The 25,661-nt window shown below is 54.2% G+C and overlaps 11 protein-coding genes across 11 annotated transcripts; 7 read left to right on the top strand and 4 right to left on the bottom strand.

Annotated features, from left to right (window-relative positions):
* Nucleotides 1-910: 910 nt before the first annotated feature.
* On the top strand, nucleotides 911-2,580 carry B0H18DRAFT_1102633 (uncharacterized protein; the record flags this gene model as incomplete). The annotated part of the gene is made up of 3 exons (XM_048032557.1): nucleotides 911-929; nucleotides 991-1,264; nucleotides 1,324-2,580. The coding sequence occupies exons 2-3, from the start codon at nucleotides 1,013-1,015 to the stop codon at nucleotides 2,578-2,580; spliced, it is 1,509 nt and encodes a 502-aa protein (XP_047896681.1). The 5' UTR covers nucleotides 911-929; nucleotides 991-1,012.
* B0H18DRAFT_989384 (uncharacterized protein) lies at nucleotides 2,578-3,567 on the top strand. Its single transcript, XM_048044951.1, has 3 exons — nucleotides 2,578-3,195; nucleotides 3,253-3,388; nucleotides 3,444-3,567. The coding sequence occupies exon 1, from the start codon at nucleotides 2,881-2,883 to the stop codon at nucleotides 3,157-3,159; it is 279 nt and encodes a 92-aa protein (XP_047896680.1). The 5' UTR covers nucleotides 2,578-2,880; the 3' UTR covers nucleotides 3,160-3,195; nucleotides 3,253-3,388; nucleotides 3,444-3,567.
* Nucleotides 3,568-3,788: 221 nt separating this feature from the next.
* B0H18DRAFT_871916 (uncharacterized protein) lies at nucleotides 3,789-4,140 on the bottom strand (the record flags this gene model as incomplete). Its single annotated transcript, XM_048040193.1, has 2 exons — nucleotides 3,789-3,944; nucleotides 4,006-4,140. The coding sequence occupies 2 exons, from the start codon at nucleotides 4,138-4,140 to the stop codon at nucleotides 3,789-3,791; spliced, it is 291 nt and encodes a 96-aa protein (XP_047896679.1).
* A 1,460-nt stretch (nucleotides 4,141-5,600) lies between these two features.
* On the top strand, nucleotides 5,601-7,649 carry B0H18DRAFT_84281 (kinase-like domain-containing protein). The gene is made up of 9 exons (XM_048039515.1): nucleotides 5,601-5,781; nucleotides 5,830-5,949; nucleotides 6,005-6,365; nucleotides 6,415-6,495; nucleotides 6,549-6,839; nucleotides 6,895-7,014; nucleotides 7,064-7,231; nucleotides 7,286-7,473; nucleotides 7,526-7,649. The coding sequence occupies exons 2-8, from the start codon at nucleotides 5,873-5,875 to the stop codon at nucleotides 7,466-7,468; spliced, it is 1,281 nt and encodes a 426-aa protein (XP_047896678.1). The 5' UTR covers nucleotides 5,601-5,781; nucleotides 5,830-5,872; the 3' UTR covers nucleotides 7,469-7,473; nucleotides 7,526-7,649.
* A 158-nt stretch (nucleotides 7,650-7,807) lies between these two features.
* On the top strand, nucleotides 7,808-9,131 carry B0H18DRAFT_989370 (uncharacterized protein). Its single transcript, XM_048044950.1, has 5 exons — nucleotides 7,808-7,934; nucleotides 7,985-8,040; nucleotides 8,104-8,583; nucleotides 8,647-8,781; nucleotides 8,859-9,131. Exons 1-5 carry the CDS (start codon nucleotides 7,825-7,827, stop codon nucleotides 9,026-9,028), a joined length of 951 nt encoding a protein of 316 aa, XP_047896677.1. The 5' UTR covers nucleotides 7,808-7,824; the 3' UTR covers nucleotides 9,029-9,131.
* Nucleotides 9,132-9,231: 100 nt separating this feature from the next.
* B0H18DRAFT_84191 (uncharacterized protein) lies at nucleotides 9,232-10,927 on the top strand. The gene is made up of 6 exons (XM_048039502.1): nucleotides 9,232-9,299; nucleotides 9,361-9,533; nucleotides 9,592-9,647; nucleotides 9,696-10,184; nucleotides 10,238-10,372; nucleotides 10,435-10,927. Exons 2-6 carry the CDS (start codon nucleotides 9,433-9,435, stop codon nucleotides 10,626-10,628), a joined length of 975 nt encoding a protein of 324 aa, XP_047896676.1. The 5' UTR covers nucleotides 9,232-9,299; nucleotides 9,361-9,432; the 3' UTR covers nucleotides 10,629-10,927.
* B0H18DRAFT_1116255 (uncharacterized protein) lies at nucleotides 10,882-12,969 on the bottom strand (the record flags this gene model as incomplete). The annotated part of the gene is made up of 21 exons (XM_048033399.1): nucleotides 10,882-10,981; nucleotides 11,037-11,143; nucleotides 11,201-11,223; nucleotides 11,280-11,346; nucleotides 11,410-11,437; nucleotides 11,493-11,546; nucleotides 11,606-11,712; nucleotides 11,774-11,801; nucleotides 11,857-11,872; nucleotides 11,935-11,949; nucleotides 12,000-12,024; nucleotides 12,073-12,116; nucleotides 12,171-12,196; nucleotides 12,258-12,283; nucleotides 12,335-12,352; nucleotides 12,411-12,420; nucleotides 12,473-12,534; nucleotides 12,588-12,624; nucleotides 12,676-12,689; nucleotides 12,745-12,823; nucleotides 12,899-12,969. 21 exons carry the CDS (start codon nucleotides 12,967-12,969, stop codon nucleotides 10,882-10,884), a joined length of 957 nt encoding a protein of 318 aa, XP_047896675.1.
* Nucleotides 12,970-15,298: 2,329 nt separating this feature from the next.
* B0H18DRAFT_989347 (uncharacterized protein) lies at nucleotides 15,299-15,737 on the bottom strand. Its single transcript, XM_048044949.1, has 2 exons — nucleotides 15,636-15,737; nucleotides 15,299-15,574 (listed from the first exon to the last, which is right to left on the bottom strand). The coding sequence occupies exons 1-2, from the start codon at nucleotides 15,698-15,700 to the stop codon at nucleotides 15,391-15,393; spliced, it is 249 nt and encodes an 82-aa protein (XP_047896674.1). The 5' UTR covers nucleotides 15,701-15,737; the 3' UTR covers nucleotides 15,299-15,390.
* A 1,130-nt stretch (nucleotides 15,738-16,867) lies between these two features.
* Nucleotides 16,868-18,970, top strand: B0H18DRAFT_84077 (uncharacterized protein). Its single transcript, XM_048039492.1, has 2 exons — nucleotides 16,868-17,113; nucleotides 17,171-18,970. The coding sequence occupies exon 2, from the start codon at nucleotides 17,233-17,235 to the stop codon at nucleotides 18,493-18,495; it is 1,263 nt and encodes a 420-aa protein (XP_047896673.1). The 5' UTR covers nucleotides 16,868-17,113; nucleotides 17,171-17,232; the 3' UTR covers nucleotides 18,496-18,970.
* Nucleotides 18,971-21,037: 2,067 nt separating this feature from the next.
* B0H18DRAFT_1208799 (uncharacterized protein) lies at nucleotides 21,038-23,095 on the top strand. Its single transcript, XM_048036288.1, has 3 exons — nucleotides 21,038-21,219; nucleotides 21,271-21,567; nucleotides 21,632-23,095. The coding sequence occupies exons 1-3, from the start codon at nucleotides 21,181-21,183 to the stop codon at nucleotides 23,009-23,011; spliced, it is 1,716 nt and encodes a 571-aa protein (XP_047896672.1). The 5' UTR covers nucleotides 21,038-21,180; the 3' UTR covers nucleotides 23,012-23,095.
* Nucleotides 23,096-23,580: 485 nt separating this feature from the next.
* B0H18DRAFT_1208798 (uncharacterized protein) lies at nucleotides 23,581-25,620 on the bottom strand. Its single transcript, XM_048036287.1, has 3 exons — nucleotides 25,373-25,620; nucleotides 25,025-25,321; nucleotides 23,581-24,959 (listed from the first exon to the last, which is right to left on the bottom strand). The coding sequence occupies exons 1-3, from the start codon at nucleotides 25,406-25,408 to the stop codon at nucleotides 23,595-23,597; spliced, it is 1,698 nt and encodes a 565-aa protein (XP_047896671.1). The 5' UTR covers nucleotides 25,409-25,620; the 3' UTR covers nucleotides 23,581-23,594.
* Between the last annotated feature and the right edge of the window lie 41 nt (nucleotides 25,621-25,661).

The raw sequence follows: 25,661 nt of genomic DNA, 5'->3' as shown, positions 1-25,661 counted from the left end.
ATGTCTGATTTACTTCTCCTGCTTTCGCGGAAAGGAAGAATCAACGCTAGACCTGTAAGACGTCGCTCAGAACATACTATCTGCCAGTCGCAAATTGAACGTGCAGCGTGCAGCAGCAATCGACGGCGAATGCTCACGAGAGGATCCAAGCAACGCGGCGTGTCTTGTGTATCAATCGCTGCCAAATTGTATGTGCGCATACTTTCGCCGTAGTCAATGGTGCAAGCTAAGGATTTGGAGCTTTCCAGCCGCAGGTTCATGGGTGAGAATTGTGTGGTACAGCGAAAGAAATTCACGCATCACCTGGTGTCCATTTGCCCTCCGTTTCGAGTCTGCCAGTACACAGTATGTCTCAGCGTTCTTGACCTCAGCGAGTACCAGCCCTCGATCATACCTGACATGCAGTCGAAGGTAGGTTCCGAGAATGTCAATTGCGCTGACCTACTGGCAAGGTTTCCAGGTAGGTGTGTATTATTGTCAGCACTCAGAAGGGATGCACAGCCTGCCACTTGCCTACGAGTCCTAATTTCCGGATTGCCCAAGGCGCCTGGACCGTATATATCGATCCAGTGCGTCAGCGTGTTATGTCCCTAGGTGAGTCCCTTCACGTCAACACAGGCCTGAGATTTTCACATTCGAAGGATGAGGGTGCTACACGACGAGAAGCAAAGAAAGGGACGATGAAGAGTCATTATGGGTGCCCGGCGATGACGGGTGCTTGGACCTATACCGCCCATGTGCCGTTTCCAACAATACCTCTTTGTCTTGCATGGTTCGCTTTGTCTCTGCGCATTTACATAAGCCCCGTGGCCGCTGTGGCCAACTTCCGGCAATCCGCGCGCCTCAACAGGCCACTTCTTAAATACCTGCCTTCCGATCGCAGTAGTCTCTCAACTCTCTCTGCTTGCTTATTCTTGTCTGTGTTTTTGGTACGTTGCATCGCCTCGCATTTGAGAAGCCCCATTGATAGGCCGTGCGACGCGTTCATAGACTAGCACGCCTACTTTCAACCATGTTTGAAGACGTCGCTCTCCGTTGTCTGCGGATTCAAGAGGTACTTGAGATTGTCATGGGCGACCTCCACGAAGGCCGCAATGGAAGGGCATCGGTGGCCAGGATGGCCAGGACATGCAAGACATTTCACTTTGTGGCCGTGGCCGTCTTGTGGCAACACATAGGAGGACTGGTCCCGCTGATGTCTACAATCCCGGGCCACGTCTGGGAAAAGGATCAAAGGAGACGCGAGCTTTTATGGGAGCAGCCAGTAAGTGACCCCTTGGGTCTCCTTTGCCTTGAAGCGATTAACGTGACGCCATTGGATAGAATACCAACCGTCTCGACGTCAGTCGCCTGGCGTTTTATGCCTCCCATATCAAGTGCTTCACTTGGAAGTTTGACCGCACTGTGAATATCTACAGCGCCGGGAAATTTCTGCGGGGCATCCCTCAATCCATGGTTCTGTTCCCTGCGGTACACACGATCTGGTTTCAAGACGACAAGGAGTGGTTTGGACTGCTCGTCCACAGCCACATCTTCGCGGGCCCTGCGGTAGAAGAGCTGTATATCAACGCATGCGCGTACGACGCCGAACCCCTATTCCAACGAGCCAACCGTCTCTTCCCTCGACTCAGCCGTCTGCACTTGACCGGGCCTTCGAGCAGCGCAAAGTGGCCGCCACCCACGTTGACGGAGGACACTGTACGGCCTTTAGCGACCACCCATATATCCCACTTCGACGCGAACGACCAACTGTCCCTGAGTGGCCTAATCGTTCTCGGTGGGATCCCGACCCTGGAGCACGTTGTCGTGCGGCTCGATCCCAAACGCTGTGGATCTTCGTTTACTGCCCCTCTGGCAGACGGACACTGCTTTCCCGCATTGAAGACCTTGCAGCTGCACACGGGCCTGATCAACGAGATCACTCTCGCCTTGGTCGAGGCCATCTCGTCGCCTTCTCTGCAGCGGTTCGAGCTTACGGTCAAAGCGCGTGTTTACCGCCACCTGGGCGAAGAAGTACTCTTCGCCCATCTCGAGGCGTTGAGCCGGGCACCATTCAGGACTGCCCTACGGGATCTCAAGCTTTACCTCGCCCACAAGGAATCTCTGGAGCCCAATTTCACGGTCGGTATACAGATCTTGCGACCCTTGCTGGGCCGCTTGAACGGCCTCGTCTCCCTTCAAATATTTTCGGATATGATTGTGCTGGATAACGCCACCTGCCAGGGCATCGCCGAGGCATTTCCGCTACTCAAGCTATTGACGCTGACGTATGAAGGAGTCGGCTCTTACGCAGGACAAGTGCATACGGGAGGGGATCAACTTGAAGCTCAGCGTGCGGCATCTCTCGAAGGGCTGGCGTTCATTGTTAAACATTGCCGCCAATTGACCGACCTCAGGATACCTGTTCAAATCTTATGCGGCAAAATTCCTGCGTTCCCCAGCGCAGAAGAAGTGTCGACGACCATCGAACGCGGCGCCTTGACTTTGAGGGTTGCCCCCTTTACTTGGGAACGTGTCAAGCAGTACTTGGACGTGTTGCTCCCTCCGTGGCAAACTATGGCCAATGTGTCTTTCACGTAGTCTTTGTCATTCCAGGTTGGATCAGAACTGCCAGAGTTTGCTAAGTATGTTGGGTGTAAAAACATGTATCTTGTACAATGCGTCGCTAATGTACTGATCGATCTATTAAAACTGTACGCAGATATCAGCCTCAACTATCTGAAACTCTTATATGTACCTCGGCACTAGCTCTCTCGCATTGAGTACCTCTGAACGAGATGGCAGGACCCCCTCCGACGTTGACGACGCGCAATTTGGCCGCCATCAGCTCGCCCTTCTCGTTAGTATGTATATATTGCCGTCTGTATCGACAGTCACGGCATGAGCATTGGCGACCAGTGGGGCAAATTATTCATGGGTCAAACGCACGAGGAACGTGGCTTGAGCTCCAGGACTCCCATGCTTAACGAGAGGGGCGGCAATTTTATCGACACCGCGAGCATTCAAGCGTCCCAGAGGTTCATCAGCGAGTGGATAGAGACAAGGGTAATCCGGATTCTGTCTTGTTGTCCAGGGCAAGGTCCTGTACGTACCTTATCATGTCACCGGAGTCCGTTCAGGCAAATTCAGCGGCGCAGTGAGTGTTGGGAGCTACATTGACTGGTTCTGAATGTATGCCTGGCATCATGCACAATGCTGACAGTAATAGTACTAGTTAGTAGCGGTGTGTGGCAGTCTTGTATGCATACTTACCACATCCAATTGATACTGTCCCTCATACCGAACGCATACCTCGACGTAAGATGCGGCATCTTTCCCTCCATCGGGAGCACATAGTCGGCTTGGTCACAATAACGAATGCCAGGGCAATTCTCATCCGGCGAAGCACCTATATGCCCTTCTTACCATGGCTTAACAGAGTACAGGAGGAGTACGTGACCCACATGAGACTTGCGACGCGTAAATTCTCAATATCAGGAGAATATACTTGTCGTGATGAATCGGAGCCCTGCAGGCGATGATCGCCGCACACTGTCGTCCTTGGAGTAGATGTGCGGGCAGAGGCTCCTGTTCACGCGAATGCGAAGAATCATTGTCGATCTCACTGAATAATAGCGCGAGGAATGTTTGTAAAACATACATCTATGATACACCGAGAAGCCTAAACCAAGCGGATAATGGATAGCGAATTGACATATGGACGAAGGTGAGGGATGACAACAGCGCAGAGTGCTACTAGGATTTGGTCAGAACTCCTGAACATCCCTGCTGACTGCGTGACTCACCGATCAATTGTCACTTCTTTCTCTCTCCGCGCTTTGCTTCTCCACTACGAGCTGCCATCCACCGTAGAGCTGATTGGTGATAGCGCTGCGTTTCAGGACCGCGAGCTCCTTCGTCTTCTCGTTGTAGAATGCGGACAATTTTGCCGCATCCGCCTCATTCTATTGACAAGTGTCGAGCCCAATTACAATGTGTGCAGCAGAACAATCGACAGGGACGTACCTCGATCTCCTGGAATGCTTTCTTCGTTCGGCGGATGAAGTAGTTGCGGAAGTTGTACGAGCTGAACTCCCGCGACGTGCGCATGGTAGTGTTGAAAAGCTCGGTGAGAGCCTGCTTCGTCGGTGCTGCAGCCATTTTTGGTGGGGGTAGACGAGGATGCGAAGGTGGGCGAGCAGCGGGGTGAATGAGGTTATTAAAGAGCTCGGTGGTTTGGCGCCCTTCGGACTCGATGCTCGTAAGCCTTCGGCGGCAACGTGACCAGCCTGTGGCTGTCTCCTCCCACCAATGCAGCGCTCTCGGTTTGCAATGATGACCATCTCCTCTCTGCCACGCACCGAAATCGCTTGGACTCTAGTGGTCGCTGAGACTCCCAGGACGAATGCTTTCCGGCCCCAACGTCTTTTGAATTGGACCGGACTATCTGGAGTACCATGGCCCATTGGAGACAGTGATTTCGAACATGCACCGTATGCACTGTCCGGGGCATGCAGATCAAGTCTTCGACGGAGTACGATGGGGCGCATACCAATGACCCTCATGACTCGGAGGAAGGTATGAAGCCCCCATGTTATCGTAGGAGGGTTGTAGGAGGGTTGCAGGCGTCGGTGAGTATGAAACACATCTATCACTCTCCTCCGTACACACATAGTTACATTTTGCCACGCACCCTGCGTGCAATGTTCAGTTTTACCGCAATGCGAGATTGAGCTTTCTTCACTGAAGGCAACATCACCATGTATCGGATAATTCGACAAAGATATAGCATCGGTGATTTCCTAGGTTCTTGAGGATCCGTTTCGTGCTCTTCTGATCCAGAAGACCTCCCAGTGAAACTACTCGTCTGATAGCGCGATCTGCGAAGCCGTGACAGTGAACCTTTTCAACACGATCATCTACGTGCCCAGCCCATTAGTGGCTAAGAGTAGTCCGCCACGTTCCGCTGGTGAGTCCTTCTACTGATAAGTTAGTCTGCGCCGCTGCTGTATAGCCCCAACCGCAATAGCTTTCGAACCTACAGTAGAACCCGATGTGCCACAGTTCGTTCTCTGGGGAAGCCGCGTACTTTTCGCATTTAAAGAAAGTCGAGCTATCCGTCTCCCGCGATAGGGCGAAGGTCGAGACTCAAAGCTACTAGAGCCATCACTTGTCGAGATCATCGACGCCGCACAAGACGCGGCCTCGGAGAAGTGAGGCGATTGGTCTGATTGGTTAGTCTCCGTACTTATTCTGCGCCACCAGTGGCGACCTTGAACAACACCTTCCTGTGGCGACAGTCGCCTCGAGGTTTATTGCACAACAAGATCGCATCGCAACTCAACGCCTTGCGCTTTCTTCGAACGGGCGATATGATGAGCCTCGCACGTCTGCCACTCATCTCTCATCTCACCAGATCATTCCCTTTCAAGGTCATCGCTCGAGCGGCGTATTGAGGCTCGAGCAGATCAGTGGCGAAGCAGTTGCAGTTAAATAGCAGGTGCGAACACGACGCCTCACCCAACTCTCCAACCTACTCACCTTCGAAATGCTTGATCTTAAGCGTCTCCTTCGACGCATCGCACGACCCTGCTCGCCCAGGGGACCCGACGACGAAGAATTCCACTCGGCAAGCGACCTCTCCTCCGTCTATGTCTGCGAATGGACGCCGGATCACATCCCCATCTCAAGGCTGTCCGTGACCGCTCAGGCCGGCTCCCAGCGCACCAGCGTGCGCCGGTCGTGGATATCCGCCCTCGCGCGCGCGCCCAACATAGGCCCGGCTCGTAAAAACAAGGCGAGGTGAGCGGTTCTGCTATTCGGCGAAGGGCGAGTTCTAAGATTGCTTAGGCAGCCCGGGAAGCGGAAGGAGCCTCCGAGGCCTACGGAGTCAATGATGGTGGCCGTTCCCAGTGTAGAAGCGCCAAGGACGTCTGACGGGCTAGGTGAGTCGTCGACGTTGTCAGGAGGGTAAGCCAGTGTTCCTTCATACCGCTCGTATACTCACCTTCTCCGTGTCTAAAAGTGATACTCCCCTGGCATGCTCGGACCAACCATCAGACTTGGGCTCAATCCCGTCCTGGAGCTCCTCTACTTCGAAGGGTGGCTCAGATGGCAGCAAGAGGCTCGCCGTACGCGGTATCGTCGGCGAGGGAGGCTCCGGCAAGGTGTTCTTGGTCCGGGACGTTATGCAAGAACAAGACGTTGCGATGAAGGTCGTACGAGTTACCGACTCGTCACTTCCCTTGGAGTATCGTGGTGTCGTCACCGAGGTCAAGATCTTGCGCATGCTCAGCGAGGCCCCCCAGAAGTTCCTCCTGGAGCCTTACATGGGGTGCACGCGGCGTGACTGGCTGACGCCTTTCGGCGACCTGCATATCCTAACGGTGCGAGTTTCAAGCGCGTATTTTTGAAACATCAGCTTACGATTCACAGAAATACTACGCTGGCGGCACCCTGGAGCAGTACCTGGGCCTGCTGAGCCACAGAGAAGTGTGGCTTGTCACCGCAGAGTTGGTAAGCGCGACTAGCCTGAGCCGTGCAGGCGTCGCAAAGCTCACTCTACGTAGGTCCTGGGCCTTAACTGGCTCCATACGCAGGGACTCGTGCACCACGACCTGAAGCCAGCCAACGTCCTCGTCGGCAGCGACGGGCACTGTGCGATCGCGGACTTCAACTCGTGCAGGCAGCTGAAGGACGGGAAGCTGCGGAGACGGTTCGTATTCGACGAGGTGGTCTTCACCCAGAACTACGCCGCGCCGGAGTTGCTCCCTGACAGCAATGGCGTCGAGCCGGAGTATGACCAGTCGGTGGATATATGGTCCTTGGGCGTCGTCGTCAGCGAGCTGCTCACCGGCGAGGTACGTTCTCGTCAGCCATCTCATGTCGTCTCAGGCGTTAAAGCGTTGCGCCCAGCTTTTTGGAGGTGTTAATTCCTGTACGAAGGCTAACGTAGGCGGATCGCGCGATGATGCGTTGTCGCATATGGCAGATGCCGAAGGCGCATGCAGTTACCTGGTTGATCTAGTACGAGGGGTACGCCTATCTTGTTCTTTCTGCATCGGCATGTCTTGACGGTTCTCAGATGCTCTCAGAGGACCCGATCGAGCGGATGGACATCGCCGGTATCTCTAAGTGTCCGGGCTTCGACCAACATATGTGGGTGGTTGTCGCTGCTTCGGTGTTGTGTCGCCTCGCTGACACGGGAGCAGGGGCATCAAGTGGCAAGACGTCTTGCAGAAACGTGAACGAGGCATGTTGTTGCGTAACCTGATCGCGTTTATGTGCTGATATGTACGAGATGCAGCTATCAGGACCGTCATTCCTCTCAACGCCGAGAGGCTACCCTCCCACTCCGCGAATGCTGCGCCTCCCGAAAGGGCCCGGAGTCATGAATGGCGTCGATTCAGAGCGGAGTGTGGCAAGCAGGATGTGCATTTCGAGAACGTCGACGACGTCTGCGTCTGACGATATGGTCCATATGGCATAGCATAGGTGCGTCGTTACGTTCCTCTCACGCGAGACATGCTCATGTTGGGGACGACAGCGTATATGTCCCAGTTAACAGGACATCGAGCCTTGACTTGTACAAAATTACCGTAATGTCATCCTAATCTCTGTGCATCGAAGTCATGCGCTGTCTCGATTGGATCCAAGGACCGAATAGCCGTGACGGCAGTGCCGCAACATGCAGGGGTGTTGTTCCGTAAGAAGATTCTCCTTGTTCGTGGATACAAGGTTCTGTCATCACGACCCTTCTTCAGTGCGTCTCTAGACGCCGATGTACCGTTTACATAAAGAGGCGTGGCGAGGGTCGGACGAGGATCGTGCTCTTGTCCCACCATCATGAAAATTGTGTTCGCTTCAGCGTGGTTCGCGTTCCTCACCACGGTTCTGTTGACGGCTTTTGTCAGCCCAGAGCCAGTCTCAGCGTCAACCACAGCCAACTTTGCAAAGTGAGTCGTAGAGACCAGTACTGTTCTTCGTTGCTGACGCTGGATCGCAGGAGTATCTTCCGTGAACTCAAAGATGCCGTACACAAAGCGCAAGATGTCATAAATGGTGCGCTTACGTCCACATGATACCCGTCTGTCAGTGCCTACTGAACTGTAAACGATGTCGCAGATGTCGTGCTTGACTCCTTTGGCCCTTTGACCCCGAATCGATTCTGGCAAGACGCACTGTCGCTTGGTCGGCGCGGCCAGGATTACGCAGGTTTCTTGATCCACGAGGCTGCACAGAAGGAGGACCCGACTACTGCTGCTCGACTTTACGATATTCAAAGCACGATGGAAGTTATTGTCCATGACACAGGCGACCTGAAAGAGCTGATCATCGCACAAGTCCCCGATGAATCGTTCGATAATGTCCGGCGCGGTATAGAGAAGACCCTGGCGAACATCTTGGAGGATCTGAAAGACCGGTTCCCTCCGCCTGATCATGCGCTGAGCCACGCAGAGCGGGAGGGCAATGTGACACTGGTCGTCAACATCATAGAGGAGTCCCTCATCAAGTTTGGCGTGGAACACGGGATATCGGAGGAGCAACTCAAGATGCGTCTTGCCCCAATTATGAAGCACGTCGAAGACGTCGTCGTTGCCATCGGTCCGTTTACATTGTCATATTTTTGTTTCATATCCTTGTGATCTCACATTGAACCCTTGCCAGGTGATCTGGCGGAACAACACCCGTACTTGCTCAAGACTTTGCTCGTCTCTGGTGTCATGATCATCATCCCCGAAGCCTGGTTCCTTCGCCCATTGCTCCGATTCTTCGGCTTCGCTCCTAAAGGTCCTGCCAAAGGTACGAGGCAATATCTTCACTATCTCGATGTGATTGTACCAGGGCATGCCATGCTCACTTCGTTGAACCGTCAATAGGTGGTTCCTTGGCGACCTGGACCCAGCGCACATTCTATGGCGGAACCGTCACAAAGGGGAGCTGGTTCTCGTATCTGCACCGCGCAGCTTTCGGTCGCTGGGAGCATTCGACCGAGACCATATATCACTGCGGACCAACCGGACTCTGCGAAGCGATTACATGGCCCTAAGAAGAGCGTGTATATCAGTAAGCCGTCGAGTGAGAACCCCTACCACGGGAATTAGAGTCTTAGTGTATGGCGCGATTTCCGAATCTAATATGTCATGTTCAGATCACTTATGAGCAGAGGTGCCAGGCAACCTACAGGGCGCAGCAGCCCAGTGGACTTCCCGTGCACGCCGCTGGGCGGTCATGCGGTCGAGGTTGAGTCCATTGAGCCGCGCAGCCGAAATACCTTCACAGAGCACGCCACACCTAGGTGTGTTGTCTGTATCAGGAAGGTGAGCTGCTTCCGTTGTCCGTGGAAATAAGGTTCCGTCGACATGAGCTTCCTTTGTGCAGTCCTCAACGCCCGCTCGCCCATATTAAAGGGCGCGGCGAGCGCGAGGCCTCCTTCTGTCCCCATCCACCATCATGCGAGTCGTATTCGCCTCAGCTTGGTTCGCGCTCCTTAGCACTGTCGTCCTCCTTGGCGCTGAACCTGTTTCAGCGCTGACCACAGCAAACTTCGGTAGGCAAGTGTCTCTTTTTCATCTTAACGAGTCGTCGGGAGCCACTGACCAATGATTACAGGAATATATTCCATGGAATCAAAGGTGCTGTTGATAAGGCGCACGATGGCATGAACAGTACGTTTGCGTCCGTTTAGTATCAGCATCTACTCAGTGGCATCACAGAGGCGATTTCCGATGTCAATCGTCGTCTAGGCAAGCTCGGAACGCCACAACAATTCTGGGACCGTGCACAATCGCTTGGCCATCGTTCTCAGGACTACGCGGCTTCCCTCATCCACGAAGCTGCACAAAAGGCTGACGCGACCACCGTCGCCCAGCTACGCCATTTCCAATATGCTGTCCAAGTAGTCATCGCTGATACGGAAGACCTCAAAGAGGTCATTGCACAAACTGCAAACAAGCCCTTTGACGAGATTCAGCACAACATCGAGAAGGTGTTCGCGGACCTCCTCGAGCAGTTGAAGGAGCAGTTCCCCCCACCTGACCAGGCGCCCAACCATGCAGAGCGCAGAGGCAACGTTTCCCTGGTTGTTCGCAAAGCAGAAGAGGCCTTCATCAAGTTGGGCGTGCAACATGGGATGTCGGAGAAGGAACTTCGGATACATCTCGACCCGATCATGAAGCATGTCGAGGATATCATTGTCACTATCGGTCGGTCCAGTCCATACGTCCGTATCCTATGTTGCGATCTCACGCCTTACCAGGGGACTTGGCGGAACAACACCCGGTCTTGTTCGAGACGTTGATTGTCTCCAGCGTCATGCTCATTATCCCCGAGTCGTGGTTCCTCCGCCCTCTATTCAGGCTCTTTGGGATGTCGCCTGAGGGCCCCGTTGCAGGTACGGACCAGCTGTCCTATCTCGTACAAGAACACAGTATGCTCACGTCGTTGGCTGCGCAGGTTCCGCGGCAGCTTGGGCTCAGCGCCGCTTCTACGGCGCATACATCCCGAAGGGCAGTTGGTTTTCGCACCTCCAGCGCGCGGGCATGAAGGGCGCGCCCTGGGTGGATCCGGTGAAGAAGACTGTAGGCGGTTCCATCCTGGCTGGCATCGGACTCGCTGGCGGCTTGTTCGCGGGATGTGGCAGGGCCTGAGGTCACTAGGCACCGACGTTTCATGATCCATTGTCTGACGTAGCATATGTGTACTGCTTGTAAATGCATAACAACGGTACTCGCATTCAGATGATGATAACACGGAATAGACCTCGACATCAGTCGTTCCAGCGGGCATGTAGGGTGAAGTGGCGCTGGCCGGGCCGGCTGAAGGCGTCGACGAGCCTATCAGCGATACGGGCACTGCGCGCATACACGCGTCTCTAGCGGGCATGGCCGACGATGTGCACAGTCACCGCCATAGATTGTCGATGCGACGAATCATACTTTGACGTGCGATCGCTGCGGACGGTGGTGTTCGCGGCGTGGCCAGTGCGGTGTCGTCAGAGCCGCTGAAAGCGTACGTATGTCAGTCACGCCGGAACCGCAGAGATCGAATATGCATACCTCGAGGTGTTGTTACTATCCACGGGGCCTTGCGGTCGGGTCATAGGCATGATCTCACAGAGTACTGGTCGTTCAGCGATTCCCGGACGTGCTTGCGCATGTTCAGCCTGCGTTGACAGAGCTGACGTGAGCGGGTGCGTTCCGCCCGGTCGATGGACTCACACTGCCATCCCGGTGTTGCAGTATACTGTAGTTAGATATCAAGTCAGCAAGTGGCTGGGAAAGGACTGAAGAGGCGCTCACCGTTCACTTCGGCGAAGTAGACGACTGCGGTGATGTTCGTCGAGCCGGAGTGGATGTCGTAGATGTACTGCCACACGCACGCGTCAGCGTCCCTGCACCCGTCACGGAGAACAGAGTGAACCGCACGCACAGTCGCGAGGGCCACGAGTTGCACCATGCTGCGGAAGCCCACATAAGACGACTACGTCCCGGGGATTGTGTGCAGGTGCTCACCATAGGATGATGCCGCGGTCGGCGCTGTACTTGATCAATCGGTTGACGAGTGCTCTGTTCTACGTGATATGTGTATCGATGCTTGAACGGGCTTCTGACGGACGTGTACTCACGGGCTACGCAGGCCTGATTTGGCGGCATATAACGTATAGCATAGGACAAATGTGATGTAGACGTCCGTGAGGATGATGATGCCTGGCGGGGCTAGGGCCACCAAGGACTGATCATGGAATAATGGATGAGTCGCGCGTCGGGGATGAAGGGAGAATGGGACAGCCCACCATCTTGTTGAACCTCCCTTTGTAGTAGCTTGGGGGTTGGGGGTGTGAGCAGGTGTTGTGATACGCGGCGAGGTGAAACTTACATAGCGTAGTCGATGACTGAGGGTGTAAGTAGCAAGGTCAATGGTCTCCGTTTGCCTAAATTGTCGCAAGACACCTACTTGCGGACCCAGCAACTTCGTCGCGGATTTAGTGAGATGTATAAGCAGATCCGATGGTAACTCACGAAGGGTTAAGATTGCTAGCACGATCTGAACAGCGTAAGCGTGGCAGTTTTGCGGCGTTTAGAAGAGACTCACGGCGACACCTATGATGAGTCGACGACGTTTGTGATATCGTAGAACTGTGACGAAATACGTCGGTGAATGAACTTTACGAACTCAACAAGCAGACTCACTATGTTTCATGTTGTTGATGTAGAAGCTGCGGTATCGTCAGCGTCAGCATACCGTCAATCGAATTATAGGTATTCGCTGTCGCTCACCACTGTACTGAGAACACAAGTATCCACTGCGCGCGGTGAGTATCTCAGAACGGAAGCACGTGCTAGTACCCACGTACTCCTAGAACATTCTGCGCCTTGGTGAAGCTTTACTTCAGCCGCGCCCCTCAGGATGTGCGAGAAGTGAGAACGTACCCCATAAGCTCTGAGTGAAGAGCGTGAGCGGCTATATGCTACATCTCGCGAATAGTGCTTACATGGAGAGATGTGCTATACTTTCGAGGTTGGCGTGGTTGGCGATCAGGTCCTCGAAAAGGACCTACACAGACAGTAACGTCAATATGTGCACACACTGGTCAGATATGCACGTACCTGCAGCGCTATCGCCTCCTTCACGGTGTCCAACAGTCTGTCGGCCAACAGTCAGGTCATCGAAGTGGATGCTAAAACCTACACTGACAACCAGCATGCTACCTACGCATAAGATGAGCTCGCGCAGATCTTCTTTCCACGATCAATCTGTACGCACCAGGCCCTTCAAATGTCTCGGGTCATCGGGATACACCCAGAAGTAGTACACGGCTTGAGCGAGAGACAGTCCGTACAGACTTTGAATCCGGAAAGAAGATCAGCTGCGGAGTCAGCGAACCGGGAAGACACTCCGAAAGACAAGGCGGACGTACAACTGTGACAACATCGCCCCGACGAGGCCGCATCCGATGGTCGTTCCGAGCAGGAACTCGAGGCTAGCCATGATATGGTCCGCCGCGTCCTCGGGGACGCGTCGAGGAGGAGGACGAACAACACGCAGGCGTTATTAATATGAGTATTGAATGCCGCTATCGTTGACCCCTAGCTGACGCGCTCGCGACTCACATGTCTCCGGATCCGATGGATTTCCGGACCATCGCAAGACGATCATGTCCGGTCGCCTAGCGTCTTGGGAGTCCATGTAGAAAGGATCAGCGCTTCAGCACCTTGCTAGCACTGCCATCAGGCGGGATCTCCTGCGCGCTACATGGTAGGGCATGCGGTGCCAATGCGGTGCCGTGACAAAACTGACCGCTCGCCTTCTGGGGAATCGGGATGTGCGGGAACGCTAGTGCAAGCTCAGCCCAGGCTGACACTGCACGCAGAACGTTGGAGAATTAGAGTGAGTCTCTTCGTTTCTGGTCATTATTTCGAACTTGCATACTCACCACAGGTAACTTATGGCCTATGAGCCTACGCCGGGTCTGCGGCTCGAATGCGAGCATACGCGCCGTGATACAAATTCAGATCTGCAAACGTAGCGATTGGCCTGAGACATCCCGCCCGCGGCGACCCTCGGCTTTCAAGTGAAAACATGATGAATCTGCGTATGTTCAGCAACACCCCATTCGCACGGCACGCTTGAGCACAAAGGTGTTGCTCACTCTGCCCAGCTGTAGCGTCACCTAGTGCTTCTGAGTTTAATACACGTCGCGAAGGCAAGATGAGGCGACCAACGCTGGCGGAGGCAAACGGACGGGCCCGCGCAAGCGTGCGGATCACATGTACTCTACCTCCTCAGCTTCGCTCTCGCTGCAGAAGCACTGCATGAGCTTGGGCAATGTATGTTAATGATGACTACAACTGAAACGTTGTAGAATTGGTGAGAACGTAAACCTGGATGAGTCTCGCCGCCAAGAGGTTAGTACATTGAGGTATAATGAAGCAGCACGTCGTTGCGCGTTCGCTGGACAGTTGCGGATCATAGGGCCGTAGCACCTAAGAAGACAGCGGCCAGTACTCGATGATAAATAAGACAGGGACTCTCGAACACTGTTCTCTGCTGAGTTGTGAAGTTGTCAACGAGAGCATAGGCTACATATGCTCACCGACGTCCCGGGTTGTCAAATACATCCCAATAGTGACTCATCCGTGAACATACAGAGCAGGGCGCGTTTTCTCTCTTCCGTTCAGAGCCCGATATACGACAGCCGAGCGTTGCATGACGCACTCGACAGTTGTATGGGCGCAACTGAGAGAACACTGTGTTCGCAAAATGCAGACAGGCCGGGCCATATCCATCCACATCCTCCTGAACTTGAATCGTGTTATTCCCAGGACGGAGGCACCACAAGACAGACAAACTCACCTAGGTGACCGGACGACCCCTGCCATTGTGACCCTTCTCAGTGAAGCCTTCGCTTCCTCCACATACGGTGACAGCTCATCCTCATTGTCTGCAGCAGAGACTTGAGGTCGGTTTCGACATCCATCTGTGGCACTATAGTACTTGAACCGCAGGACCTCGTGCACGACAGCGCGCGCGATTACACAGGAGATATTGCGCTAGTGAACGTGGATATTGCCCGCTGAGGAGTGTCTTCGATTGTAGCAGTAGACGACAATGCTGGAGCTACCCGGCGAGTCGATTCTGCTGAAATTTGGCGGCCGACTCATCGTCAGAGTGATGGTTGAGAGCAAGTAGCAGCAAGTCACGTTGTCGCGCTTCGGGAGCGTTGTCCCTCCCCCTTGCATTTTCGACCACAACGTCCTCGTTGCTAGAGGTCCATTGCATACCTGTACTCAATAATCATGATATGGGCGATGCATATCTCCTCTGGGTTGTTCGTCACATCGCGAGAGGTCTCCTCGTCATATTGCCAAAGCTCCCCGCTCGGTGACTAGGTTTCCGGAAACTCGAGTTTGCTCTCCGCAGATTACGCTCTATACGTATCTGGTGAGCATCTCAAGGTTCCAATCACAACAAACTTTATGTGATTGAGTCGTCGGATCCCGCACGAGAGGATGAAGGAGCCTGGCCCTACTGAGTAGCGCCGTCACCCATTCATGTTCCAAGCTGGATGGCGGGCCTCGGGAAGAGGCGAGAGGTGGAGAGGAAACACAGCGATGCAGTGTCAGGTAAGCAGAGTCTCGTGTTCAGAAGATAAACTCGTCCTGACAGACCGTGGACAACACAGAGCTACCGCGCCCCGTCGAGTCTGGGTTGACTCATTCCGCACCTTAGTCCGTATTGCACGCACTTCCCTCTGGGTCGGTTGTCGCTCTAGCTCCAGTGTATGTTATATGTATGTGCCATCTTTGAGTCTCTGTCGTTTGAGTGTTGAACGTCTCTGCAAGGAGGTTGTGGATACACATTACAAGTCGGAGACTGCAGTGTGATGTGAGTCTACATCGTCAACGTAGGCTAGCAAGTATGCCCCGTACGCGGAATGGTGACAAATAAGCGAGTAAGGCAGCAACGCGCTGAGATAGCCCGACATCCCAGTTCAGTGTACGCCGTTGCTTGCGGAAGGCGTTGAGGAAACACGAACGTTTTGTGAGTGTATGCGCACATTTCACTCGACTTAAGGCATGGTAAACATGATGATCTAACATCCATGTCAGCGTTCGGGTTCTGACATAGTATCGCCGTCCTGGACCTATACGCACCCGGGGTGTGCTGTTTCGAACCTTGGGCGGCGATGGCGTCGCGGATCGATGTGCAAGCAGTGCATTTCAACACGCGTCTAGCGTTGGCACGCGCGCAATGCGCACCGAGATATGGAGTGAAAACGCTGTCCTTCCGGATGGTACCGACACGCTCGCATGAAGTAGGGGCGCTTGAGAATGCTACAGCGATGTCGACGGGCATTTTATCAGAACAGACATACGTCAATACCTGCTTTGCCTCCGCATGAGCGGTTTAGTCCATCGCTATGTGTCTTGTCCGAGTACGCTGGTGAGCGTGTATCGTATAGAGCATGAAGTTGATCTACGCACAGACGGCACAACCGCGTACTGGCACATCTTTCCAGAACCGTCGACTAGCTGCCTAAAGTTCGTCGTCCCTCGGTTACCCGTGAATCTCCAGTGAAGAAAGGGAAGCATGAGCAAGGTGCGCCGATGACTGCTTAGCCGTACTCACTTGTACCAGGGTAATATACATCGTCGGCGCATCTTCCACCTTCACCGTGTCGCGCTTGTCCCGCTATTGCCGCGGTATAGTACCAATGGCGACCAATGATGGCAAGCCGTGCTCGCAGCACGTCGAAGAGAAGAGACCAGCAGGCAGGATAGACGCAACGGCGAGGTCAGTGTCGGCGGTGTATCGACAGCCAACTTCTTGTCCCATAGTCAAGGCCTGGAACTTGGACACCGACGAGAGTCCGACGGGGCATGTCCGAGAGCCCAGACGGTAGCATACGCGCGTGCCTTCCGAATCCAGAGAACAAATAGGTGCGTCCAAGCAGCCTAACCAATCAACGTGCACGCTGACCTCGACGACAGCCGTAAACTGGCAGTCCCTTGTACGCTGCATAGTCGCTGGATTTCAGATCTGTCGGAGGCTCGGAGTCGCGTGGTCGTGGACCGTGGCTGCGACGAAAGCCAACAACGCGCGCTTAGTTGTGGCCTACCCCCGCTCAGCCTGAACTCTGCTACCACTCGTTCTCATACCCTACCTGCTTCGACGACCTCTGCCATTTGACCGGCAGCAACGACGCTGCAGCACTCTCGAATTCAGTACACGCGCCCTGCATTCCCGATCACAATGTCTTCTGCAGCCCTGACTGCCTTTGAAAACATGGTAAGTCGTCGGTGCTGGGCACGGTAACGTGGTCTGACTACTTATGCTGCAATAGCCCACGAACGCCTTGACCCAAGCTAACAATATTGCCACCCTCTACGAATCTTCCGCGGTGTACCGCGTCTTATTCAACGACGACCTATTCGAGGTCGTCGTACGCAGCCTGCTTTACCGAGGCACATGCGACCGTGCCTCCGTCGCCCGCCTGGCGAGGACTTCGTCACAATTCACGTATGCCGCCATGCGGTTCCTATGGGAGAAGATGACGTCGCTCGTCCCGCTGTTCAAGACGATCCCGGGATTGCGTTGGTCGATCCACATTGAGCGAGACACACAGCTTTGGGTACGTCTAGTGCAATCCTTGTGTACCGGCGTTATGTGTTGATGCCCGATACATTAGCATGTTCATGCTCCCACCAGTGACCCGGCGTCGCTCGTGCTCGATACATCGGCATTTCAGCGATGCGCAACATTCATCAAGGACTTCGCCTGGGAAACAAACGAAGACGTGACTCCGTCGACGTTGATTTTTTTCGCCAAAGCGTTGGAAGGGTCTGTTTCATTCTGGATGACCAATATCCATGTCTTCAAGTGGCACGAACATCGACATGTCCCCACGCTCCCTCCTCCGTGTATTTCGGAGCACCGACGTTGAAGGATATCTCCATAACTGCTTCTGACATCGAGCAACCCATGTTGCTGCGCATACTCGAAGATCTGCCGGTGCTGTGCCCAGAACTTGAGCGCGTCGTCATCAAGCACCCAACGCGGCGGCAGAACTGCACACACATCACATATTCTCCAGACATCTTCCCCGCATGCAATCAATTCTTCTACGATATGCTCAACGGCCCCTCGGGCAGCTCGACACTGCGACACCTCACCACGTGCATCACGCTCACTTGGGACGACGTCTTCCTGCTCGCACAGATGCCGAGGCTCGAAACTCTCGACGCCACGGTGTGCGCGCCGCCCGAGTACCCCGAACCCCCGCTCCCGGAAGGCGCTTTCCAGAGCCTCATTCACTTGAAGCTCGAACTCTTCGAACTGGATGACTTGATGGACCGTCTGCTAGGTGGCATAGACTGCCCGGGGCTGGAAAGTCTTGACGTGGAGGTCACAGAAACACCCCCGAAGGAACCACAGATTCGTCGGTTCTTTGAGCGCGTAGCGCTTGGCACATTCCGGGACGGCCTCGAGCGGCTCCGGTTCGAGGTCTGGTGGCATATACTTCCCGACGAGTGGGATGAATGTGTCCCTGGGATTTCAATGTCGATGCGTACCCTAGGTCCGCTACTGCAGCTGCCGTCTTTGGCTTCGCTATCCTTGATGGTGCCCAGGATCTGCCTCAGGTACCCGGACGACTTCAGGGAGCTATCACTGGCTTGGCCCCAGCTCAGGAAAATCAGCATCCTACAATTCTCCAACGCGGTGTCCCCTGCCGACGTCGACGGGTTATGCGCATTCGCAGCGTTGTCGCCCAATCTGAAGTCCATAGCATTCGACGTCAATGGCGACTTTATTCCTTCGCCGCCTTACTACTCTCCCGAGGACATGCCGTTGCGCTCGGCGTCAGTCAGGAAGGTTACTTGCTGCGTCTACAGGCAGCTGTCCCAAGACGAGGTCCTGGCTTATTTGAAGTTTATTTTCCCGAATGCTGTGGTAAAGCCGACCCTGGAATCGGACCGACGAGTGAGACGATGGCGAGAATGGGATGATGAGTAATTGGATGTCCGTCCTTGCTGATTCACGGACTCGGGGGTCGTGCGCGTTATGTTTCAATATGCCAACAGTTCACGTATTTCTGTTTATAGACAATGCATTAATGCGTATATGACCGCTCAAGCTCAAGGACCAATGTGTACACCATACGGCACTACTGTTAACGCCCCGCAGTGCTATGTAAACCACACCTATGCGTAATCATACTTGTTACCCCCCCCTGGCTTGGGCATGCGAGATTAAGATAGCCTCCTCCTCAAATCGGCCATGGGCATTGTTCCTAGTCAAGCGTTAGTCTTAGTCGCTTCAGCAACACAAGCAGGCACAATCTCTCTGAGTGGAGCCTGAGGGCGGCCGCTTATGACAGGAGCACGCCTCGAACATCAGCAGCTACCTAACCCAGCTAGAAATGAAGTGCGACGCAGCCTGACCGCACTCATAGAAGACCCACTCACATGGATGGGTCACACCGCAGAGTCATGACGAATCGTGATGTCGCGAGCGAACATTCAAGTCGACTATGTAATCCACGGCGAGACTGATTAGAGCCAAGTGAGAAAGGCGAGAAGTATTGCTCACCCGTACTATGCTCTCTATCCGATCCCGTGTGTTGTCTATGTTCAACCCTACCTCATATTCTTCAGCACGTCAAGATCATGCTCTCGTGGCGTGCGCGTCCTGCGAATTGAGCGCCTCGGGGCGGCGCGGAGGAGGAGGGCGCGGGCGGACGTAACCCCAATGTGCTGTTTTCGAAACGGGACTCGGAGAGGATGCTGCGCAAGTTCTCTGCCAGTCCACTCAGACCAGCCATGGGGTGATCCAGGTGGCCCAAGATGAGTATGGATGAGCGAAGTTAGCTCTCGCTGGAGGGACTGACGCCACAGGTTGTCGGCGGCGACTCGTCGCTAGAATTGACATTGAGCAACCATAATGTACGTACATCGGAGTCTACTCAGCCTCCTGTCAGATGGAAGAGACAGGGACTTTGCGAGCAACAGAGTGCCCCGCCTTCTGCAAGCCGAGAGGAGGAGGGGAGGAGGAGGTACCTGCAAAGAAAGCCGCACGCGTGCGCGTCACCGCCACCAGCCGCGTTCAGGCTTCGGCCCAATCGGGTCTCAGAGCACTTAGTATGTATCAGCTGTTCCATCCCAGCACGACGAGTAATGGTATTGTTGCAGTCCCATCTCCGCCGCGAGCATTCCAAGTTTGCAGTGAGTTTCGATTTGAAGAGCCTTGCGCGCTGTGATGCGACTTGAAGCTGAAGATGACATTACTGTAACACCGGGCAGCATTTCGGCCCACTGGATGGTGAGCGTCGGCAGCGTTTGATAGCGAAACAATAGGAAAAGATGGACAGAGGGCAAGGAGTAATGCGAAAAGTGAGTTCCAGTATGCATGCGGTGGACCGTGACGGCGAGAGGTGTGATACTGACAGAATGCGCACAGAACTGTCCATGTCCATAAATGACGTGGCATCTTCACTGTTACTCTCAACATAGCCTCCTCAGGTTTGTACTAGGTTGAAGAATGATGGATGTATGCAATGATTGTCCTGTCGTCATCACGAGTCTTGTACTGTCTCCGTAAGTGAATCAAAGTCGCAGACAAATCGGAGCTCAGCTTGGACATGAGACTAAGCAGGATCTCAGTCTCTCGTCACGGAGAGTCAAGCAATTGAACAACGTCGTGAATACATGGACGTTTCCAACGATGCCTATTGCATAGGACGAGGTCCGCCGAAACTAAGGCTGGATGCTCGGAAAAGCAAGACAGGCGTACCTGATAGGTATTCCAGTTCCTCCGTAACAATGCGTTTGATAATAATGAAGATAGAATTGACAGTGCCTCGCCGGCGCATTGTCTGTCGCAAAGCCAAATAGCTGTACTACGGGAGGAGGTAAGCATCCGTTGCGCGATAATCATTCACCATGGCCAAGTTCGTGGAGCTCACGTAATTGACGTCGGCTCTTACCCACCTAGCGCTCTTTATCCCCTCGTTCATCGTCATGGTGTCGTGAATGTCGCTGAAGAATCAACTCGATTTTTGAGGTACACTGGGACTGTTTTGAGCGCATCCAAGTCATGTGTCGGCATCATGCCAGTCGTTGACGCACCTGCGTACGCACTCCCCGTTGCATCTGTTATCGCAGTCGCAGCAACCTGAGTGTCGGAACCAGTTGGCACATAGTTAGCTACAGGCCGACGAAACCAATCGACTGCATCGTCATAGTCTCGAGGTCTACACAACGACCGCAATGTGGCCGCGACCGCCGCCCCGGCGTATCTAAGGCAACGCCAAAGTTTCCAGAAAACTGCCAGATTGGGCGAACAAACAGGTGCGCCCACACAGCCCATCCAATCACTGGCATGGCGCACGCTGACCCAGTCCAGGCCGTGCAGATATTCCAAAATAGCCGTGCATCTGTACTGTACACGCTCGCTGGGTCTCAAACCCGGCGGAGGCCCGGAACCACGAGCTGCAGAGGTGGCTACGAGGAAAGTCAACATCGGCGCTTGTTTGTGGCCCACTTCTGTCCAACCCGATCGCTGCTCTCGGTACTCACTTTCCTACCGTGCCCTGCTAGTCCCTGGACAGCCTGACGCGCAATACTATCGCCGCAACGCATTATTCCAGAACATCTGATTGATTCCTCCATCCCGCTTATCCTAGATACTCCTACTGTCACAATGGCCTCTCAAGCAAGGCTGCGCGCCTCTGATATCACGGTAAGTTACGACTGTTCTGCCACATGAAGTCGTCTGACCCCGGATGGCTAGTCTTCCTCTCGCTACCCCACCCATCCGGACGACTTCTTGGCAAAATACAAGACGTCCGCCATGTATCAAGTGCTATTCAATCCGGACCTCTTCGAAATCATTGTACGATTTCTTTACGGTGCCGAGGGCCTGTATGATCCGAGTTCTGTTGCTTGCCTCGCTCGGTCGTCACGCCGGCTTCACCCCACTGCATGTCGTGTCCTATGGCGAGACATGGACTCGCTGGTACCGCTCCTCAAGCTCATACCAGGGTTCACCTGGAAGCAATGCCGCGAGGAGGGCGATGAAATGCGTTGGGTATGTCTCTTATATTTCTCTGGCGGCATCATGGACAGCACGTCTCATCGCCTTGGTTCCACAGGAGGCCGATGCCTCCCGACCCAGCTCCGAGGCCCTGAGTCAGGCCGTCGACACCGTGAAATTCGAGCGCTATTCGCGCTACATCAAACACTTCGCATGGACAGGCGAAGACATAACCTCTGAAACGTTGAAGTTTTTCGTGAAGACGTTGTCCTCACTCGACAAGCCGTGGCTTCCCGTACTACAAGTATTCACTGACCAGTCTCTCGAGGACGTCCCTCCGTTGGCGGTGTTCGGCGCGCCTACCTTGGTGGATCTCTGCTTGACTCCCACTCTGGCCAAAGAGAAGACCTTGGCGAACATCTTCAAGGAACTACCATCACGTTGTCCGAAACTCCGGGAGCTGCACATGCTAGAGCCGGATCCGGACTCAGACTCCGAGTCGGAGCAGACTGACATCCCATGGCTCAGCAAATCCCGCACCTTCTACTCGGAGTTCAGCAACTTTCTCCGTATGGGTGTCAGTGAGAGATCACTGATGGGTCTGCGAGTCTTGCGCATGACTTCTGCCATTGTCTGGGAGGATGTTGTCCTCCTGGCTCGGCTTCCCCGGCTCGAAGTGGTCGACGTGTGTCTGTCGGTGGAGCGGGAGACGACAGAATTCGAGCGACTTCTTCCCAATTCCTTCCCTAGCCTCACTCAACTGTGGCTCGCGTTGCATCAGCTCGATGCCGCAGCCATGCATCTCCTTGACAGCATCCATTCTGTCTGCCTGTCTGACCTGGAAATGACAATTGTAGGTGCTGCGCCGGACGTCACGGCGACGCGCAAGTTTTTCGAAAGGCTGGTGCGCAGTCCGTTCGCCGGCGCCCTTACAACCTTATACTTTGAGGTGGACGAGGCCACGCAGTCCATGAAAAGTCCAAGCATACATCCGCCGACATCCTCTGTACACACTCTGCGACCACTTCTAGGACTCCAAAACCTCCGCCGACTGTCCATCGCATTTCCCCGGATCCTCCTGCGCGACGAAGACATCGAGGCTCTGGCGTCCGCCTGGCCACGCCTCCAGAGCATCCGAATCCATCAGACCTGGGATGGTGAGCTCCCCGTCGGGGTCCAAGCCCTATCGCATTTTGTGGTGAAGTGCCCAGACTTGGAGGAGATAGGCTTTGACGTGGGGCTTTCGGACGATGAGCGAAAGTTTGTTCACCGCGGATCTCCTACGTCGACGTCGTCAGTGAAAAGACACCACTGCCGCGATCTCTGCCCGACTGAAATCGGCACCTATTACGTGCGGGCGTATTTGATGGTTATGTTTCCGAACACGTCGACTCAGGAAGATGAAGAAGAGCTGTTCGCGTACATAGCAAGAATTCCGAGTGAGCAGTCTGCTCAACCTCAGGCCGCCGATGTAGCACAAGGACTTCTTACCGTTTAACTTCTATCTCTCCATGACATGTATCTTGCAACTGAAATGCTTGGTTGTAGATGTATCTGATAGTTCTGTACATTCCATAGTGACTTAGTAATGTATACCATTGTTCAAACGTTCAGGCCTTGGGTACGACTTGAAGCTTGAAGCGTCAGCTTGAGGGCTGATGCGATCGTCCTCCCAGCTACCGTCAAAGAAGTGGCAGTTGCCAGTGTGGTTTGCCTACCGGAGTCTAAGCATTCAGACCCGATGCCTTCGCTGATCATGACATGGACGCTGAGGTCGATATCAACGCCCTTCGAGGCTTCACTGGCAGCCGCACTGGAAGTAGTACAAGGCAGGCAGTGGGCACAATCGTGCACGGCTGACCACTCACAAGTCACCAAACTTTTCGGAAAGCCTGTGGCAGTCGTATCGATTGCTGCACTCGTAAAATCGTAAGTACTAAACGGACAAAGGATCTGATGTCACAGCATAGCTACACGAAAGTAGTGGAGTCGCATCATATATACAGCCAGATATGATACATTGATCAGTATGGAGACATAAGTCATGATACGGCTTGACTACATGAGGTCGAGGATAGCAGTCAGTCGGGAACGAATATTTCGAAGTAGCCATCGTCGCTGGGGCCAGCGACGAGCGATGATGAGTGTTCATCGGCTTGGGCAGAGTCAAGCTGGTCGAAGTACTCCCATAACTTGTCCAATGCCTCCTGTGTTGTAGCGTACGGGTACAGGCGGTCGAGATATGCGACGCAGTAGTAATACGTTGCCTTGGTTCGGCATACAATGCGGCACGATTGATATCTCACCGAGGTCAACGGCCGGGGATGATGATCCAGTTCATACGGCACATCGTCCATACCCACATCAAAGTCTATCTCCTCCAGGTAGCAGCAGTCGGCGAACGCCAATAATGCGTGCACCTCCACAGGCGCCACGATGTGCCAAGTCTGACGAATCTTGATGCCCTGGAGACGGGGCCATGCCGCTGCCATATCGTCAATGTCTTCGCTGTACAGGAAGATTCGGGGCACCTCGATGGATAAGACTTCTAGGTCGAGTAGCAGGAGCGGCTGGAGCGTGTGTATAGACGATGTTGGCGGCTGCAAACTCTGGGGATTCGCCTCCGTCTGCGTCGTTGACTGTACCAAGAAGCAGAGTTTCGTAAGGTTGCGGGAGAACGCACTACGGGCCACGGATTCGAAGAACTTGCGTGTGGTAGCGACATCCGGGGCCTTGTGCGCGATTTGTATTTGCAAAATGTTCAAGTGGACGGAGTGAATATTGTCAATGAGTTCCACGAACCCATCATCCAGCTCCAACATGTGGAGCCATACCCGAGTCAGACTCGGAAAGGGGTTAGCGGGGAGCAGCTGGACGTCGAGCCCGTCGAAGTCTAGATCGAACAGAAACATCTCGAGTTGCTCAAGCTGCGGCATGTGTGCAAGACAGGACATGCCCTCCCATCCAATTGGTACAATCGTGCGCAGGTGACGCAGACCCATCAGCGAAGCCCCATCAATCCCTCTGACGAGGAATGTCGTGACATTAGGGTAGAAGTCGGAGTTGACCGACGACCACATTGCGTCGGTTGTGCACATAAGGTGTATCTGCTGGAGGCCAGCGCATCGCTCTGGCAGCTCCTCGAGCAAATCCAGTAAGCTCTCCTCCTTTGTGATGAAGCCGTTGACCAACAGTGACTGCAGGGTCGGCGCACCAAAGACCACTAGCGGAGGGAGGTAGTCCCGCGATTGATCTTTAAACTTGCGCACGGCTGGAAGCCACGGCTTGCCAAATTCCGACAAGGCGTTTAGGAAGAAGAAGAACGCTTCAGCGGCCAGGTCTTGATCCGTCCAAATGAAGGTCTTGACAAGCGATGAGTAGCACTCGAATCGGGTCGTGTTGAGGGCCAGAGCGTCGGGGGGCGTGGTAGCAGCCTCTGCGACGTCCTGGACAACTCGAGATGGTAAGACAGACTGCCACTATGACCTTATGAAGAATTTGAGAAACGTACCCAACGGACAGTACCGCCTTCCTCCCGATGTTGATTCCAAGTGAGCCCTGGGATGAGCTTTAAAAGCGGCACGAGCGAGTCCAATGTCGCCCATAAAGCGCGCGTTGCCGTGTATTGTAGGCGCCTCGACGTACGAGCCAGGCGTGCGACAGAGACTGGGTCGTCCGTGTACTGGGAGTGATGAAGGAACCCAACAATGTTGTCGAGTAAGTCCTCGTTGAAGAGGACTCGCGGGACAGCTGACGCGTCGTCTTCGGCCAAAAGGTCATTGTGTCGGCCCAAGTCGCAAGAGGAAGACTGGCGTTCGACAGTGAGATAAATGCAGAGGACAATAAGACAATCACGTACCGTAGATTCAGAGACGATTGGTACTGGAGAGGACATTGCGGCAGGAATTCCGACAGCGAGCACGACGGTGCGAATGCTTCTATGAGAGCTACCGGAATGTGACAGTGGGCGCGTCAGACTGTCTGAGTCGGGAACTAGCGGTATGAGAGCGAATGGAAGGAGTAGAGTTCGAGTTGGATGGAGGCGGGCCCTAAGCGCGCGTGTTGACTTTCGTCGCAGCCACAATCCACGACAAGCGCGCTTCCGCGCCTCTGAGTCTGACGCCTTTTGGACCAAGTGAGCATGCAGA

Source organism: Fomitopsis serialis (genome assembly GCF_022376445.1).
Source record: "Fomitopsis serialis strain Sig1Antser10 chromosome Unknown B0H18scaffold_13, whole genome shotgun sequence".
NCBI classification, from domain to species: domain Eukaryota; kingdom Fungi; phylum Basidiomycota; class Agaricomycetes; order Polyporales; family Fomitopsidaceae; genus Fomitopsis; species Fomitopsis serialis.
The sequence above is the reverse complement of the archived record's forward strand: the minus strand, read 5'-3'. Positions and strand labels throughout refer to the sequence as shown.